We start from the raw sequence: 16,804 nt of genomic DNA on the forward strand, positions 1-16,804 counted from the left end.
AAAAGCCACGGTCTTTAGTTACAACAGTTTTGCCAACTATGCTCAGTTTTGACTATTACATTTTTAAAAAATTCATATGGAAGATACATAAGTCGCTACAATCATTAAATTAATATGAAATTGGTCATCTTGAAGTAAAATGAATAGTATAAAACCAGAGATTTCATTTGAGTGATGATAACACATCATCGCTTTGTGTGGGTATATTTTTGTGCCTGTTCCAAAACATCATGTGGTATAAAATGTTTTGACAAATCTAGCAGGGTCTAGGTGTGGGCTTAGAATATATGTTACTGCATTTGAGAAGGAATGGAATGTGTATGTTTGAAATGATATTTCGGGGAATTTAGATTTATTACATGTGAGTTTAAAAGTAATTGTAAAGCTTGCTTTTTGTTGTTATGCTAGCTAGGAACATGGATTCTTTGGAGGTCAGAGCATGATTCCCTGCAGAAATTTTAACAATTAGTTTTAGAAGTATACTTTATTAACCTGATTTTTGCATGACAAAGTGCCATAGAAGCATATTCTGCAGTGCAGAATGCCCACACCTTTAAGCACTTTCTTATTAGCCAGGTATTGAAACCTCAGTGCCCAGATCATTAATACTGCTGTAGCTATGGAGGGATTGTGTATTCTTAATATTTATCACCAATCAGCTCATCATTGAGAATATAGAATGAGCTGGATAGGTAGTAATTCATATTCTTACATTTTTATAAAATGATGTGTTTTCTATTGTGTACAACACTTCTTCATCTGTCATCACTTGGTGGGTATAGGTTGTTATAATTTCATAGGTTTAGCATGTATTAAGTGTGCTGCAGAAGATATAATCAATCCTATCATAAAAATGAATGATCATAAAAATGAATTGCATTCCAATATTTCCATTACAACAAACTTTTTTCCCAGTACTTTTACAAAGTGTATTTATTTTCAAACCTTTTCATGTAGCACTAACCTGTTTGCCATTGTGAGTGACTGAAGACAAAATAGTTCGCAATGTCTTAAAACCCATAGCAATATCCAGCAGATGAGCAGCAAAGAAGAAGTTGTTGTAGTGCCCAAGAATAGACATAGTTGTGTACCAAGCTAAGTACAAAAATGACTGCAGAGAAAGTGAAAAGTGGCAGAGGGTTAACACGTGCTGATGTGCATTTTTGGATCCAGAATGTAGCGTTTTTAAGTCACTCAAGTTGTTGTAGTATGACACTTTTCCTATGTAGGGATTAAACAGCTGAAACTTCACCCAACTTTTGAAAATTACCAGTGATGAAGTGGGACGTCACCCTGCTTTTGCTGTTGAAACTCAACAATCACTCAACAATCCCAAAAACAGACATCACAAGGATGTGAAAAACCTGTATCCTGTGTATCCTAACAGCTACTGGCACTGGCAGGGATGTGGAAGGCAGGTGTTTCCTGATAGAGCAACCAATGATTGGTTGTACTAATAACTTTTTTTTAAGATGAATGGTGCTCTGCTGAGCCTGTGACTAGCCTGGGAACATGTGAATTCCACTCAATCACTTTACGTTGTAAAAACTCAGTCCTGCTTTTTAATGGCCGGGATTTTCTACTTCTCGAGGTTGAGCCAAAGAGGTGTGATACTGACATGGGCAAGTAATATAATAATTACTGAACTACCTTTTAAACCATTAACTTAATAAATAATGTACTATAATAGCAGTTATAACCATCTATAATGTGCTGTATATAATTCTCAGTTAAACATCCTTTAGTCTAATCACAAGACAGAAAAAAATATTTTAAAATGGTTCTGTAATGCAATATTATTTGTGTATGTTTGTTGAAAATAAAAGCAGCTGGCAGAGGACATACATGTTTAGAGTAAATCAAAGCATATTCATCTAGGCTAACATACTCACATTGTCAGTGAAAACAACTCCGAGCTTCCAAATGTGGTACTTTGTATCAATGGAGCTTAGCCTAAGAAATAAACAATTTTTGAAATGCATAAATGTCAAAAATAAATATTGAATTCCATATCTATAAACAGTAAACTAGTCGTGGCACTTTTTTTTTGTGCTGAAGGTGGTGATATAGATTAATTGTTCATTTTTTGAGTGATCCAGGTACTTCATTTTTCAGAGTATTCATTAATTCTGAGCACAATGAAGAGTTTCTAAACCAACAAAACTGATGTAACAATTTCAGGAAGAATGATACTTCCATATTCCAGACTTAAATACTTAAGATCTATGCCAAAAGTAGTGAAATGTGGAACACAGATTGCTTAAATTGAGGAGGTGAGTGTTCTGTCTAGTGTAAAATATTCCCAGAACAGCCAAGAGAAAATGTAATGCCTTCTACAATATTCTAAATATTTTATCAGCCATTGGATGGCATGCAAAGGGAAATCTTTCTTGTACATCTTACACATTGAGAAAACCAACTCATGTAGGAGCATACTGGTTTATAAACTTTGTTGTAAGACCTTAAAAATGCTGCATTAAATATTGTTTAAAATGAAGTGTCATATAGTGGCCAACTATATCAGTCAGCATAAATTCACTGATTTTTTTTCTTACTTGTATAACACAACTGTGTTTTAAAACAAACAAAAAGCTATTTTATTTTATTTTCACACTAGGAAGACTCCTCTATTCTAATTTTCCATGTTGAGGAAAAAATCACAACAATTTCAAAATGAAATCCACTTTGATCTTTGATGATGAAGTTATTCCAGTACATAATTTGTCTGTGAAACTCAGAAGTCATACCATGATACAAGAGATGCCTCTTCTGGTTCACTCTCTTCCACTGGACTAAAATCAAGGGCACTTTTGTCCAAACCCAGAAGTTCTGCAATGCGCTCTGCTCCATATAAATCTCCATACTTGTTAATAACCTAGAAAGGGAAAAAGGGAAGGTTTTGCTCACAGAAACTCCTCAGTGACAGTCACCTACTCTAGACCAGCAGTTTTCAGGAATTAAAAAAGAAGTCCTTCACAATTAACACTACTAGAAAAGTAAGAACTCCCAGGAAACCAGGGGAGCATAAAAAAGAAAAATAGAAGCATTAGAGGCTATTATCTGAAAGCTTATGTATAATTTTCTGTCATTTAAGCTGGCATGTTTTTCTTTTTTTAGGGCAATGAGGGGGCTTTGTATCCTAAAGATGACAATGATTGCATATTAGACCTGCTTTGTGCTGATTGACAGCACAAAGTTATTTCAAATGTCTGAGTCTAGGAAGGAAACCACAGCCTTCTGTCTTCCTCCCTCCTCCCACCTACGCCACAGCTGCTTGGTCACCAAGACATTTAACACAACAATGACTTCCATAAAACAAATTCCAGTTCTCCGTTATTTCTGTATTTATGTGTATAGAAGCATATGGATATCCAAATTAACCAAATAGTAGATTATTGCTCTGAAAAGCATAATATAAATATAAAAAGCCTACCTTCCGTTTCACAAATTTGTCCCAGTAATTGTTAGGGAAGGACCTACATAGATAAGGCAAAGATATTTCAACTTGTTAGGGAAAAGGAAAGAAAAAAAAAAGAGAAAATACCATGTTCCTGATCATTGCAAATTTTTTTCACTCACTGCACTTCAAATTAGGAGAATGATTTCTTTTCATGGGGACAACAGCTGCTATTAATCACAATTTGCTGCAATATAATCTTCCCCCTCCAAATCCCCTTTGTTTTTCCCATTGACAAATATGACTGGCTACAAAAGGTCAGCAGGCTAAATACTATGGCCTGTTAAGCTTAACAATTCCTTAGTAGCAGGTTAGTCACTGTAATATCATTCATCTACCAAATAAATACTTTATCATCACCTCTAGCCATAAAAATCAGACCAGACTATGACTTCCAGAGGAAAAAAAAAAAGAGAATGTTAAACATTTTTTTAGTTCAGTGGATTACTTTTCAGACAGAGGCTGAATGAGAACCAGTTGACAGTTTGCCAACAGAATATATAAAAACCTTTAACTTGCCAAGAAAATTCAAGACCATTTGCCAATATATAGCAAATATATATATATGTATATGTAGCAGTATCCTGGAACTGCTCATTCTAATGATCTTACTGTCTATTATACCCAGTTTGAGGAATGCCAGTTAGCAGGAAATACTACAAAATTTAAGAATTTTCTCTCCTTATTTCCTGGAAATAACACTGAGTTGAGAAAAAAAAAAGCAGGAATGCAAAAGAGAAAAATAACTACTTAAACTAAAGGACAGTATTGGTAAAATAAAGTAAATGCTAGCACAAGAAAAATGAGATTCCACAACTGTGTTCTGCTGGGATGTGAGGCAAACTTCCCAATGACTATGCTCCAACTTTTACCTTTCTGAATTGGAATTCTGAATTAAATTAATCCAGATAAAGGCAAATGCTTCTAGTGACTGAAATGGATGGTATATTCTAGTCCAATGCTCTGTATTATTTTTTTGCTTGATTTCTCAGGCTTTTAAGCAAAATATGTCATAGTGTAGCCAGCTTGTGTCTATCTCTTTTAGAAAAAACTCCAATAATTTGTCAGGGTACATCTTTCGCACTTCTAATTACTTTTCTTCCCATTATAGAAAGCACATTTCAGTTTATACAGAACACTGGGTACCCTCCAGCAGTGGTTATTCTGATCGTACAGTACTTGCACTAAACCTTGAGACTCAGTTAACATTAGAGGGAAGGATTAGCCTGCTCAAATTAGTCTTAATCTTTTGTTTAACTTCAGTAGACAGTGCAACATGCTGAGAACAGACTGTACAGCATGTCTTTAGCGATAAGTTGACAGTGTATTTCATTAGTTCATGCTTCTGTTTGCTGAAGATTAACTTACTGGGGTATCTAGATGGGTTGCTATCAATAGTGAAACAAACTGGTTGGAAAATAAGCAAGCTCTCCAGTTTCCCAATTAGCTTTGGTTATAACTTTAATAATATGTGCTAATCCATATTGCTTAATGAAATTTAAAAAAAAATTCTTAAAAGTTAGGTGTAGGAAAACAAAGCATTCAAGAATTTCCAGTATTTCAGAAATTCTAATTATGGAAGCATAGCTGGAAGGGACCTTCCACTAGACCAGGTTGCTCCAAGCCCCATCCAGCCTGGCCTTGAACACTTCCAGGGCTGGGATATCCACAGCCTCTCTGGGCAACCTGTTTAAGTGCCTCACTGTTATAGTAAAGAACTTCTTCCTAATAGCTAATCTAACCCTACCAGTAAATTCCAAAAAGCAGCCTGTAGTCAAGGCATTCTTTCTGTGGGAAGAGAGCTGACTTGCTGTGTTTGTCTGTGCCACTCCCACAAAACGCTGTAGCTTACTGAGATTCTTACAGTCAGTGTATGACTACTACAGTATTTGGTAATGCCTACAATTTGACAGATACTCGTGTCAGACCTACTCAAATTCTAGAAATGCTATTTTTCACTAGATTTACTCCTCTTGTCACGTACAAATTTCTTTAGCAAGAAAAGGAGGAGAATATGTACACTGTACAAGTGAAATAGTCACTGGAAAGGATGGAAGCTATCTTTTTAAAAACTTTATCTTTTCAAAACTTTCTCAATAGAGACTAATATGTGAAATGTCTTGGAGAGACATTTTGAGGTAAAATACCTAATCCTTGCAAACCCTAGAAATGAAAAGGAAGTGGAATGTATGTGTTATCATAGTATTTATTAAATAAACAGATAATACAGGATTTCACTTTAAAATCTACTACTGTAGCTTCTAATATAAGGGGCTAAATGCTTTTCTTTTAGATGAACTAAGTGACAGGTGGACAGGAAAGGTTCTAGATCAGTGGCTTAATGAGCTATAATATTATAAGCAGTTTACAGAGAGTCTAGTTTTACTTACGGAGTATTTATAACAAGGCGATCCCATTGTCCTTTAATATCATCCTCAGTTGGTTGTTCAGTTATGTATAGTCCATCAAATTCCAGCTTTCTAGCTACCTCCTTTTCTCTCTTGAATACAACCAGAGGGACCTGTGAAAGTGACAGTGGCCATCTTTGTAATGGTTTATATATTTTTGGTTCTTAGTAACACAAAAATGTAAGACCAACTAGAAGTGTAAGATCACACTAGAATCTCCCACACCAGGCAGATCAATGCCTAGGCAGCCTCTGAGCAGTGGCCACCTTGGTAGTCAAGCCCCAACCCTCCCTCACACCCAGCTTTTTATTGCTGAGCCTGATGTTACATGCCATGGAATTTCCCTCTGGTCGGTTGGCTCAGCTGTCCTGGCTGTGACTCCTCCCAGCATACCTGCTGAGGGATGCACAGAGTGGGTAAAGCAAAGACAGAGCCCTCACACTGTGCAAACACTGTCCAGCAATAACCAAATGTGGCTGTGTTACCTGCACTGTCTTAACAACAAATCCGAAACACACACACACACTGCTAGGAAGAAAGCTCCATTTCTGCTGGACAGAATACAGGAGGAAAACATCTACCTATTGAGCACTGAGAATTTGTAAACAGCTAGGTACAAATAGCTATTTCAGTATTAGCACCACCAACCGCCTTGGGACCGTGTTTAACAAACAGATTAGCAGTAGGATTAAGAACTTGCCTTTAGGCAGTAGTAGCCAATCACACAGACAAAGGAGATGACGGTATGAATAACTGCCAGTGCTCTGAGAGCAGGTGCCATGTAGCCAGTACTTTCTTCTAAAACAAAAAAGACCATGCCCTCCTCTTCTTCCTCTTCAGCAAAGGAGTTCCAGAGATTAGAGTCTTCCTCTACTTCATCAAGTGGCTCTTCTGTCACCTGAGAAAAATTCAAGCATATTGAAAACAAAATAGACTTTAAAGCTTTTCCTTTAATGACAAATGATGCTTTCAAAGCCTGCTCAAAGGAAGATGATAGATAATTAGCTTTAAACATTCTTCATTTGCACAGCATAAGTCTCCACATCATGTCATGTCACTGAAAAGAAAATCTGGAAAAAGCAAATACACACAGTTTGCAAATCTCTCTAACAATGCTGTAGCAAAACTAAAACCTATGAAAAAGTTACACAAAAACTGTTTCTTGGAAGAAGTGACGAATGACAGGGTTATCTATTATGACTGAATTCAGGGTTGGTTTTTTGTTTTTTTTTTTTTTGTAATCTACATAGTTCCTGATTGCTCGAGTCTAAAAAGAAGCAAAATTTTAATATTATTTTCATATAATCATAGTGTACACACTGTTCATAACTTTTTATTTCATGACTCAGTTTAGAGCCTACAAATTGTATACAGTATTTCATCAGCTGACATACTGCCCTAAATTCTTCCAATGACTTTAAAAACCTGCCCTTTAAAATTAAATCCCTAGAGGTGCTTTTTTGACAACTTTATCTGAAAGCTGAAGTCCTGTTCAGTCCTGTTTGACTCCCACTGACCCTTTCTTATGTGTGACATTTGGACCTGCACTGATAGACACGAACTTTTCTCCTTGCTCTTCAAAAGAATGGGTTGTCACCCGTCAGACTCAAAGAAAAGAAGAAGAGAATGGGGAGAAAAGGAAGACTGGCATTGACAAAAGCAGAATGCTACATGTATATTTAAAGTCCATCTTCTCTAAACCTGTAGGAAAGAAAGGAAGTGACAAGGAGAAAGTCCTGAACAGCCATGACATCTTTCTCCTGGAATGTGTTCATACAATCTGCCCAGCTTCCAAGAGCTTTTACAGCTTTACCTGCCCTGACTCTGAGAATGTAATTGTGTTATAGGAGATGTATTTCAAGGTATTTGAGAACAGGACTCAGTTATTTCTAGACTGAATGTTCAGCCAGCTGCTTTTGTTGAAGTTTTTGGTTTAAGTAACAGAATATGTAATATTGGAAAACACAAGGTTCATCAGCTTATTACAACTTTCATTCTATATCTAGGAGTGGAAAATCAAAAGGTCCAGATTTCAGGATATAGATAAATCAGAACTCTTCTTCCAGACTTCAGTGTGGAAAGGGGGAAAAAAAATGAGGCTTTTATGGATGGGAATTCTCTTTATTGAATTCTAACCTGTTTCATTTCAAGGTTGTGAAGATTCATTAAAGAAATTGGTGGAGGCTGCTGAGGATGTTCTACTTTGTATCCTCTGGTGTTATACACCAGAACCTGAAACAACTCAGGTGAACCTCTAAGATTAAGTTTAAACTGTGAATGTATAGCCTTCTTCATCAGTGAGCTAGACAAAAGAGCTGTAGCCTGCTGTAATAAAAAGAAGTAACTGAGAATAACCAGATTAACTGAAGTGTCTTAATATCTTGAGAAGAAATTAAAGAAAAATATTCCAACAATTTTGACATTTGAATACTTTTAGTAGATTTTGATTTTCCCAGAACAAGATCAACAGTCCAAACAATAACAGACTTATGTGATTAAATGGAAAAGTGCCTAGAAGCTCAACTATAAAGGAGAAATTAAATAAATCTCTTTTCATTCAGCCTGAATAAAATAAAAACAGCCTGAATAAAATAAAAATAAAATAGTGCAAACATTAAATTTTTGTATCCTCTGGTACTAACAAAAATATTTAAAGAACAATGTTACCTTACCTTGTAAAACAGAAGAATAAAATTGATGGCAAATGCAACAAATAGAGCAAGAAACCTTAAGTTGTAAAAATTTCTTGCCAAGTAATGCTGAAAGTAAAAAATAAAAAGTAATTAAAGGTAGCCCGTGAGTAATATCAAAAGAAGAAAAATAGCAAGATTTTTAAAACAGTAAATACATAATTGTGTTTCCTTCATACATCAGTTATAATAAGCAAGAGCATTTCTTGGCAGCCTATTCCCCTTTTTCATGATAAGTGGAATTTAAATAATGGCCTTAAAATTATAAGTCAGAAAACACTGAAACGGAAAGAAGTGTGGAAAGATGTTAGAATACTACAAAAAACTACTTGAGAGTTCTCGGAGAATTCAACATTTCATGGTTTTAAGAGCAAAGAAAAATACAAAGTAGAGTGAAAGATTCTAGAAGTGAGGAAAATAGGGAGCTCCTAAAAAGGAGTTCAAGAGGCTAATCTGTCCTGTTACAAATTACACACCGAAACACTTAATTATATAACTCTAAAAAGTGTTATAAAATCACAACAGACTGACTACAGCAAATCATCTGAACACTCTTACCAAATTTTCCTTTATGATGACTTTTCTCTCTTAATTATTGAAAAAGGGTTATATAAATAAAAATTCAATGATTAAAGAATTTAAGACAAACTTACAAGCATTTTTGTCTGATAGATTTCCAAAGCTTTGAAGAAGTTAGCCATAACAGCCTCTGGTTTCTCAATTTTTTGTCCATGTCTTCTCTTCTTTTTCTTCATTTTCCCCTCTTCTAGCTGCTCAGATTGTACTTCCTTTGCTTTATCTTGTTTCTCACCATCTTCCATGCTAGAAAAAAGGTTAACTAAACAAAAATATCTAGCCAAATGTAGATGCATTCATTTCAAATGAATTTGAGTTCATAAAGTTTGGCTTTAAAATTTAGTTTTTATACTGTATGCAGCATTAGAGGAATTTAGTTACTAACAAAAAACCCCCAAAACCTGGGTTTCCATATGTGTGACATAATGTTGAGGCATCAATATGATTGTCTTAAAGTATAGACCCTGATGACATGCTGTTAAAAAAATTAACTTTGGCAGATAAGAGGAGAAAGATTAATGACTCTGAAGTAAATATTTTAAACATGAAGCAAAATGGAAAAAAAAAAGACGAAAATATAATTATGTATAGCTTTTGAATCTGTAGGAATCTCTAGGACACCTTTTGTGTGTCTGTACAAAATATTTTAATCTGTTACTACAATGTGACTGTAGGTCCAGGGAGACAGGATGCTCCTTAATAGTAGGATGCTGCTAAAGCAAGGTAAGTGTTTTAAATGTTGTTTAGGCAGTCATATATAGGATGACTGGACAAAGGAATGTATCTGCTGTATCTGATAAAACAGCAGTAAATAAAAATAGTTGGGTTAGTTTAATCTTAAATGATCCAAAGAAAATTGTAGTGGGTAGTAGGGAAAGCAGAAAGCATAATGATAGGTTGCATAGGTTTTTAAGACTGGTGCTCATTTTTAAATGAAGTTATGGGGATTTTAACCTGAATTTTTAAAAAGACAATGGCCACAGATCTATATATGCATAATTGTCAATGGCCACAAAAATCAGATTGCCATTGTGTTGCCTACTGACATGGTCTGCTATCTTTTAGTATATTTGCAAAATCCTTAGTATATTTTCAAAATACTGATGAGACAAAGTGTGCATAAAGTTTTTGAATACTGAGCATTTCTTGCATTATTTTTGGCCAAATTATTTAGGTCCAAATTATAATTTGGCCAAATTATATTAGGAATTACCAAGGAGTTAAATGGGAATTTTGTAAAATTAACTTACTCTGCCTTCTCAGCTTCTGCTTTTCTTTGTGTTCCAGCTTCTTTTGCAATTTCAGATATCTGCAAAAAGTATTTTACCTGTCAAAACTGATCCATTCAAATGAAATTCTGCTAACTTTAGTCACTGTCTTCTAAGAAAAAAACAAAATAATTAATAATATTTTTATAGAACTTTGCACTTTCAAAGTGTTTGATTTTTAAAGATAGGGAGCTCAGGCTATATTTTAACAATGAAAAAGGCAGAAATTTTTCTGTATAGTGTTATCAATACTCTTAACTAATCCAGTTGACTGAACAACTTAATTATACAGAGTGATCAGGCAAATTATGTGACCAGCTGAGGATGATCCAGATCATACATCCAGATCATATCCTGATACTAAAGTCACCCACAAAGACTCAGTGGAGTTACTGATTGAAACAAGAAACAATATATTAATGTTATCATCAAAAATCTGAAAAATATCTATGTAACTATCAGATACTACAAAACTCAATTACTTGGCCGTGATCAAGTAGTGCAACTGAAAACAGACAAATACTTAAACAACTTCTACTTACACAATGTTTTCTTCAAGCTGTTTATCTTATCTGGGCTGATGGTTCATTAAACCTTTATTGGCACACCACACAACCCTCTTTAGTGTTGTATTTACAGCTTTCCCTTGAGATAAGGAAAAACCAGTACACAGTTTTACAAATGGCTAACTGAAGCAAAGAAGCTGCAGGGGGCCTGGATTCAAACACCTTTAGGCTTCAAACGTCAAAGTAAACTCATTTCAAATGCAGTTGGAGTATCTAAGCTTCAATGGAAGTCCAAGAGATGCAGGCCTTGACTCAGAAAGAAATCTAAAGGCCTGAAATTTGTCTCCATCCCCTTTTGCAAAAACCTGTCCCAACTCTTAATCCTCTTCTGTATTCTCATGAAGTGCTTAGAGAGCAGTTGTCTCTTGGTCCTACATTTCCAGTTAACACATATGTACACTCATCTAAAATTTCTGCCACTACTCATCTGGATGCCTGTCTCTCACAAGTACGTGGGAAAAGGATATAGGAAAGAATTTATTAAGTTGATCTTCCCTTGTGTATCTCACATATTATCTGTGGAACTTCACCTAGTAAACAACGCAGGTGTAACTCTTTCTCAAAGAATCTCCCCTAAGATCTCAAGCTGGTGGAGGGTAATTGAGAGATCATTTGATGATGCCTGGTTCTTTCAATGGGTGGGTGGTAGAAGAATGAATAAATCCCTATATGCTCTTTCAATTTTCTCTTTTCCAGGCTGAAGAACCTTAATTTACTTAATTCCATATAAGAGATTTTTTTCCATATCGAGTTTTAACAGCTCATTGATCTTCACTGAATCTTTTCCAGCTTTATCACACTCTTTTTGAACTGAGGGAACCTGGTCTTCAAGACACAGATTAATTAAGATTCACGGAGCATAATAATGTGAGGGCTTCCTCTCTTCCTTTCTCAACAATTCAAAATTTCAGTTTGCTTGATTGAAGTTATCATTTATCTGATAATGTTGTACAACTCAGTTATATTCCCAAGATTTCATACTTGAACAGTAACAATGAGATCAAAATGAAGCATTTTACAGATAAAATTCTAATTTTCCTCCTGTATCCATCACTTTCCCTATTTCTGTTATTTAAGGTAATTTCACAGTTAGCTTTTTATTTTATTGCTACCAATAATTAGATTTATCAGCAAACTGTTATGTCACTACTACTTTTCTAATTTGTGAACCCACATAACTCAGATTCCTGTAGAGCCTTACAGTAAATGCAAACTCCTGAAAGTCTTCATCGTATATGATTCTATAGGTTATTTTTCAGTGTCTCTGGCTATATGGTAAATGTCACTGACCTCATCAGTACACTTTTCCAGTATATAGACCTGATTTTCTATTTCTATCCATTTGTGTGAATTTTATCATTGCAGATGCCTAAGACATAGTGATTTCCTGAAGGGAAGTTTTGATTCTTACACTGCTGTTTCTGCTTTGAGCTCCACTTATTCTTTATATCCACTCCTCTAAGTAGATTATGTGAGCATTTATATACACAATGTGAAATGAACAGCAATTCCAGTAATACAAAATTAGTGTAAACATTGCTTTGGTAAGTTGCACCAGATAACATATCAAAGGTAAAAACTGGATAAATTGCATAACTGACTTCACAATAAATGACTCAAACTATCTGCAAAAATTAGAGTGATTTCATCAGTGATATCAAACACCTCTGTAAGAAATGTATAAATCAAAATTAAGCAAAACATATTCTAAAGTGTTTATTCAGATCTGAGTGAAAATACTTCAACTATTGAAGAAAGTTCTAATGTGTTTACTTATACCTGCCAAGATTCTTGTGTTAAAATAGTTATTTTTAAATACCAACCACATTATATTTATGCTAAATGAGACAGGATTTTAATAGACTGTAATTTTTAAGTCCACACATAAAAATTGTTTAGTAAACACACAAGAAAAACAAATGCAAAAAATTTAGTTTCATTTAGGCAAGAACCAGAATCTGGAGAAAAATATACAAGTTAGAGAAAATAATGCCCTAAGAAGTTGCACACTTTAGATTTATCTTGAATATATCTGGAAAGTATATCATAAAGAAGTGGGTTAATGATGAGAGAAAAGATGTTTTTGAATAACAAGTAGAAACAGACCTGAGATGTAGGGTGAAACATACTGTCTTCCAAATATGATAAATAAATTGGTTTTGGCATTTAGTTCTATCCATTTTTACACAGAAAAATATTCTCTTTAGTCCAGCTGAGTTGAACAAACTATATTCCTTATAAACCAGAATAAGAGTAAATAATTACATGATAAACATTAAACTAACAATAAATTCAGGCAAATATATTTCAAATAATAAGGAAAAAAGGATACTATGTTGCATGTAAAGCATAGGCATTATTATGGAGTTGTATAAGTTGTAAAAGTAATTGAAGTATACTATGAAAAAATGGGGTATCCAGAATAAACAACACCATAAATCATTTAAAGCAAAAACTGTGACTAGAAATTTGCTAGCAGTTTATGTCTTGAATAAAGTCCAAATGAGCAGTAACAAGAGTAACAATTTATTGCACTGAAATCTAAACACTGAAACAATGAAATTTCCTGTTGGTTTTTAAATATGTAAAGATTATAAAGGAATTTCTAACTGATAATATATATTAATCAGTTAAATATAAAATAAATCTCTTGTTAACATTCAGTAGTTTATTATTGCAATTATAATTATTAATATTATCTTAAATACAAAATCTCTTTAATTTACCTGTAATCTTTTTTTCTTATGAACTGTGTTTTCCAGAGGTGTTTGGATCTCAGTACCAAGGATTTCTGCAATATCTCCAAGTCCAGCATCATGACCATGTTTTGATCCTTCTTTCTTTGTAGGAATGCCAAAAATGTCTGCGATTATGTCAGTTTCTCCCTTTTCACTCTTCACAAACTCCCCAAGTTCAGCTCTTATGCCATGCTCAGCACCTTCAGCTTTTTCTGCTTCCATAACATCATCATGGATTCCAAACTGTGTTGGATCAGGCATATCCCCTAATATTTTTGTAACTTTTATGTTTTTGGCTCCTTCAACCAGGCCACCCCCAAATACAGTGCTCCAAAGAATCTGGAATATCCCCCACACTATAGAAAAGAACATTTGGAATGTCCCTACAAATAGGATCCAGAAAAAGGAGAAAAACACTTTCACCATCTCTTTTATTGTCATCTTTTTTACTTTCCTGTATTGTTTACGAAGGTTCTTCACAGTGACCATTTTCAAAAAGTTGGCAACATTCTTCTTCACTGCAACACAGGCCACTGCAAAAGCTGAAGCAGGTTCCAGGGACTTCTCTTCTTCCTCATCATCTCCAATATCCACTACATAAGCAGGCTCTGCCTCTTCCTCCTCCTCAGGCCTCTCAGAAGAATCTGTTTCAGAGATCTGGGATGCTAACTGCATTTCAAAAATCGTGTCTTCACAGAAATTCACAAAGAGTTCCATTTTTTCTTGCTCTCCACCTTCATTTACAACATCAAATATGAACTGTCTTTTAGATTCCTTCACCTGTGGCTTCTCCCACTGCATTCTACTGGATTCACTGATTTCAAAGTAAACTCTTTCTATTTTTTTGGCCCCACCCATTATTTCAATACGGCCAAGGTATGGTTCAAAGTAATTAAGAACACTTTCTGCAGGCTCAAGTAAGCTCTGAAGGCGTGGATCGTTAGGCATGTGCTCTGAAAGGTTTGTTAGCAATACTACCACATTAAATCCAATGTCTTTGGCTGGTTCGTGGAATCTTTCCACAAAGTCAATATAATTAAACATGTCATTTTCATCAGCTTCTGTACAGGACAGCAGGAATTCAATCTCTGACTGTATGTATTGCTTTTGAGCCTCCATTGATTTCTGAAATTCCTTCTTGGAAATGATTCCTTTACCATCTGGATCATACTCTTTGAAAGCATCTGAATTAGTCAGATCTTTTAACTTCAGGAACATGTCAAAGAACTTCAAAATCATTTCTACATTGCTAGATGATTCTACAAGCGTGTCCACCATTTGTTTTCCAATAGTTCCATTTACAACGTTACCTAAGTAGTGTGTTATAATAGAAAGTTATTTGACAACTACATTTTAAATAATGACATTTCATATTTGTGCTGAAAACAGAACAAAAATGTTCTTAAGTATTAGTATATTTTTCTTCAAACATGCTTTTCTCAAGCAGGCCTTTATTTCATGACTATGTATATTCCAGAATAATTGTTAAATAAATGTGAAGAATCTTTCCCCAAAGATTAAATAAAGGCAATTAAAAAGCAATTTAGAAAGATGAACATAATAATTGTTCTTTACACTAGGAAGTGAGAATAGTGCTTTACACTAGGAAAGGGAGATAATCATATTTGACCATAAAGAAAAACAGGTACAACCTTCAAGCAGTGACAAGAGCATCACTACCATATCCTTTAGTAGATCTAGCAGTTCCTTAAGCAATTCAATCTGAGCGGAGTCCTAATAAAAAAAGACCAAAAAAGGACTGTAAGATTGTTTTTAATTTGTGTTTATATGGAAAACTAGATAAATTTAGAGAGAAATGATATTAAAGATGATCAGCTAAATTTCATTTGCATTATTCAGCAACATTTCATTGTCATTTTATTATGATTGCTATCAGAAGTCTAATACAATATGCAACTTACTGCAGCAGAGGTATTAACACCATAAACTTAAGCTTTAATAAAGCATTAAGGAATACCAAAGTGAAGGTAAGGGACAGCAGAAACAAATAAAAAAAATTGGTGTTGCTACACAGATCTGAAAGTATCTGTCTCAGAAGAAATCCCTCCTTTTTTGCTTCACTGGTAATATTTAATGCATAATGTATTACCACTCAAAGAGGACTAGAACTGTTTCTTTTAATTACAAAACATGGTAAGTCTAATGTAGATTTGTGTTTGACATTAAGGCCCTAAATACTATTCTTAAAATTCTCTTATACTTCTATAGGGTGGGAAGAAATTTTGTAAGAGGACAGCAGAGACACTGAATAAGAAAGGAAATTACTCTCTGCACTGTTGCATTCAGTGCAGAGCTTGAGTGCGTGGATACATTAAGCAGAAGCCATAGAAGAACACAGAATCCTGATGTGGAGTGGGACTGTGCCCTGTAGAGTGAAATGAACGCTGCCTGTGGCCCCATGCTCAGTGTCTTTGATTAATTAACTGGATAAGTTGACCAAATATCACACTCCCTCCCTGTTTGGGTCTTTCTCAGCTTTTCTCTTGGTTCCCTTATGTTCAGTGTTTTTAATGTTGTTTCTGCTCTGACAGATCCTCCGGTTTTGGCAAGAGGGAGGAAGGGACCAAACTGCCACATTCATTACCAAAAAGGTATAATTGAGCTGTAAATGTCAATATTGGTTTTAGTGAAGGCGAGTGCACCGTGACAATTAATGTTGAAAATACCTGTGAAAGTTTCATTTGCATATTGGCAAACACGTGAAGAAAGCCAACAACTGCATCCCACAGCCTACTGTGAGCCAGACTCTGTTGATTACCTATGCAAGGGCCCTAAAAAAGATTAAGAAAACCACACTTTTTATTTATGCCAAATAAACCAAAACAAATCAACAAGAAGTTTCAGGCAGGCATGAAGCTACCTGAGGTTTTCCAAGACCTCTGGGTATCTAGTGCATAAATACTGAATTGTATCCTGTTAAATACATAGCTGTTTGTATGTTTTAGTTTTCACTTTACACTGGTTCAGTGATTCCATGTGACTTTATCAAAATTTTTAAAAAGTAAGTGCAAAGCATTTACAAATTGATGAAAGAACATGATCATGCTGTGTGAGCATGAAACTTCTCTGTTAGTACCTTG

General features: G+C 34.7%; 1 protein-coding gene across 8 annotated transcripts in view; it reads right to left on the bottom strand.

Annotated features, from left to right (window-relative positions):
- Nucleotides 1-16,804, bottom strand: part of RYR3 (ryanodine receptor 3) — a 194,068-nt gene that overhangs the window by 7,656 nt on the left and 169,608 nt on the right. For all 8 annotated transcript variants that reach the window (XM_041409838.1, XM_041409979.1, XM_041410068.1 and 5 more), the window contains 12 exons: nt 16,391-16,495; nt 15,356-15,437; nt 13,692-15,013; nt 10,382-10,440; nt 9,209-9,377; nt 8,538-8,624; nt 6,566-6,763; nt 5,848-5,978; nt 3,434-3,476; nt 2,748-2,875; nt 1,893-1,953; nt 965-1,111 (listed from right to left, as the gene is read on the bottom strand). In XM_041409838.1, coding sequence (XP_041265772.1) covers nt 965-1,111; nt 1,893-1,953; nt 2,748-2,875; nt 3,434-3,476; nt 5,848-5,978; nt 6,566-6,763; nt 8,538-8,624; nt 9,209-9,377; nt 10,382-10,440; nt 13,692-15,013; nt 15,356-15,437; nt 16,391-16,495 — 2,532 coding nt within the window. The remainder of the gene's footprint in view (nt 1-964; nt 1,112-1,892; nt 1,954-2,747; nt 2,876-3,433; nt 3,477-5,847; nt 5,979-6,565; nt 6,764-8,537; nt 8,625-9,208; nt 9,378-10,381; nt 10,441-13,691; nt 15,014-15,355; nt 15,438-16,390; nt 16,496-16,804) is intronic.

The sequence above is a fragment of the Onychostruthus taczanowskii genome, unplaced genomic scaffold (genome assembly GCF_017590055.1).
Source record: "Onychostruthus taczanowskii isolate IOZ18803 unplaced genomic scaffold, ASM1759005v1 scaffold1, whole genome shotgun sequence".
Classification (NCBI taxonomy): domain Eukaryota; kingdom Metazoa; phylum Chordata; class Aves; order Passeriformes; family Passeridae; genus Onychostruthus; species Onychostruthus taczanowskii.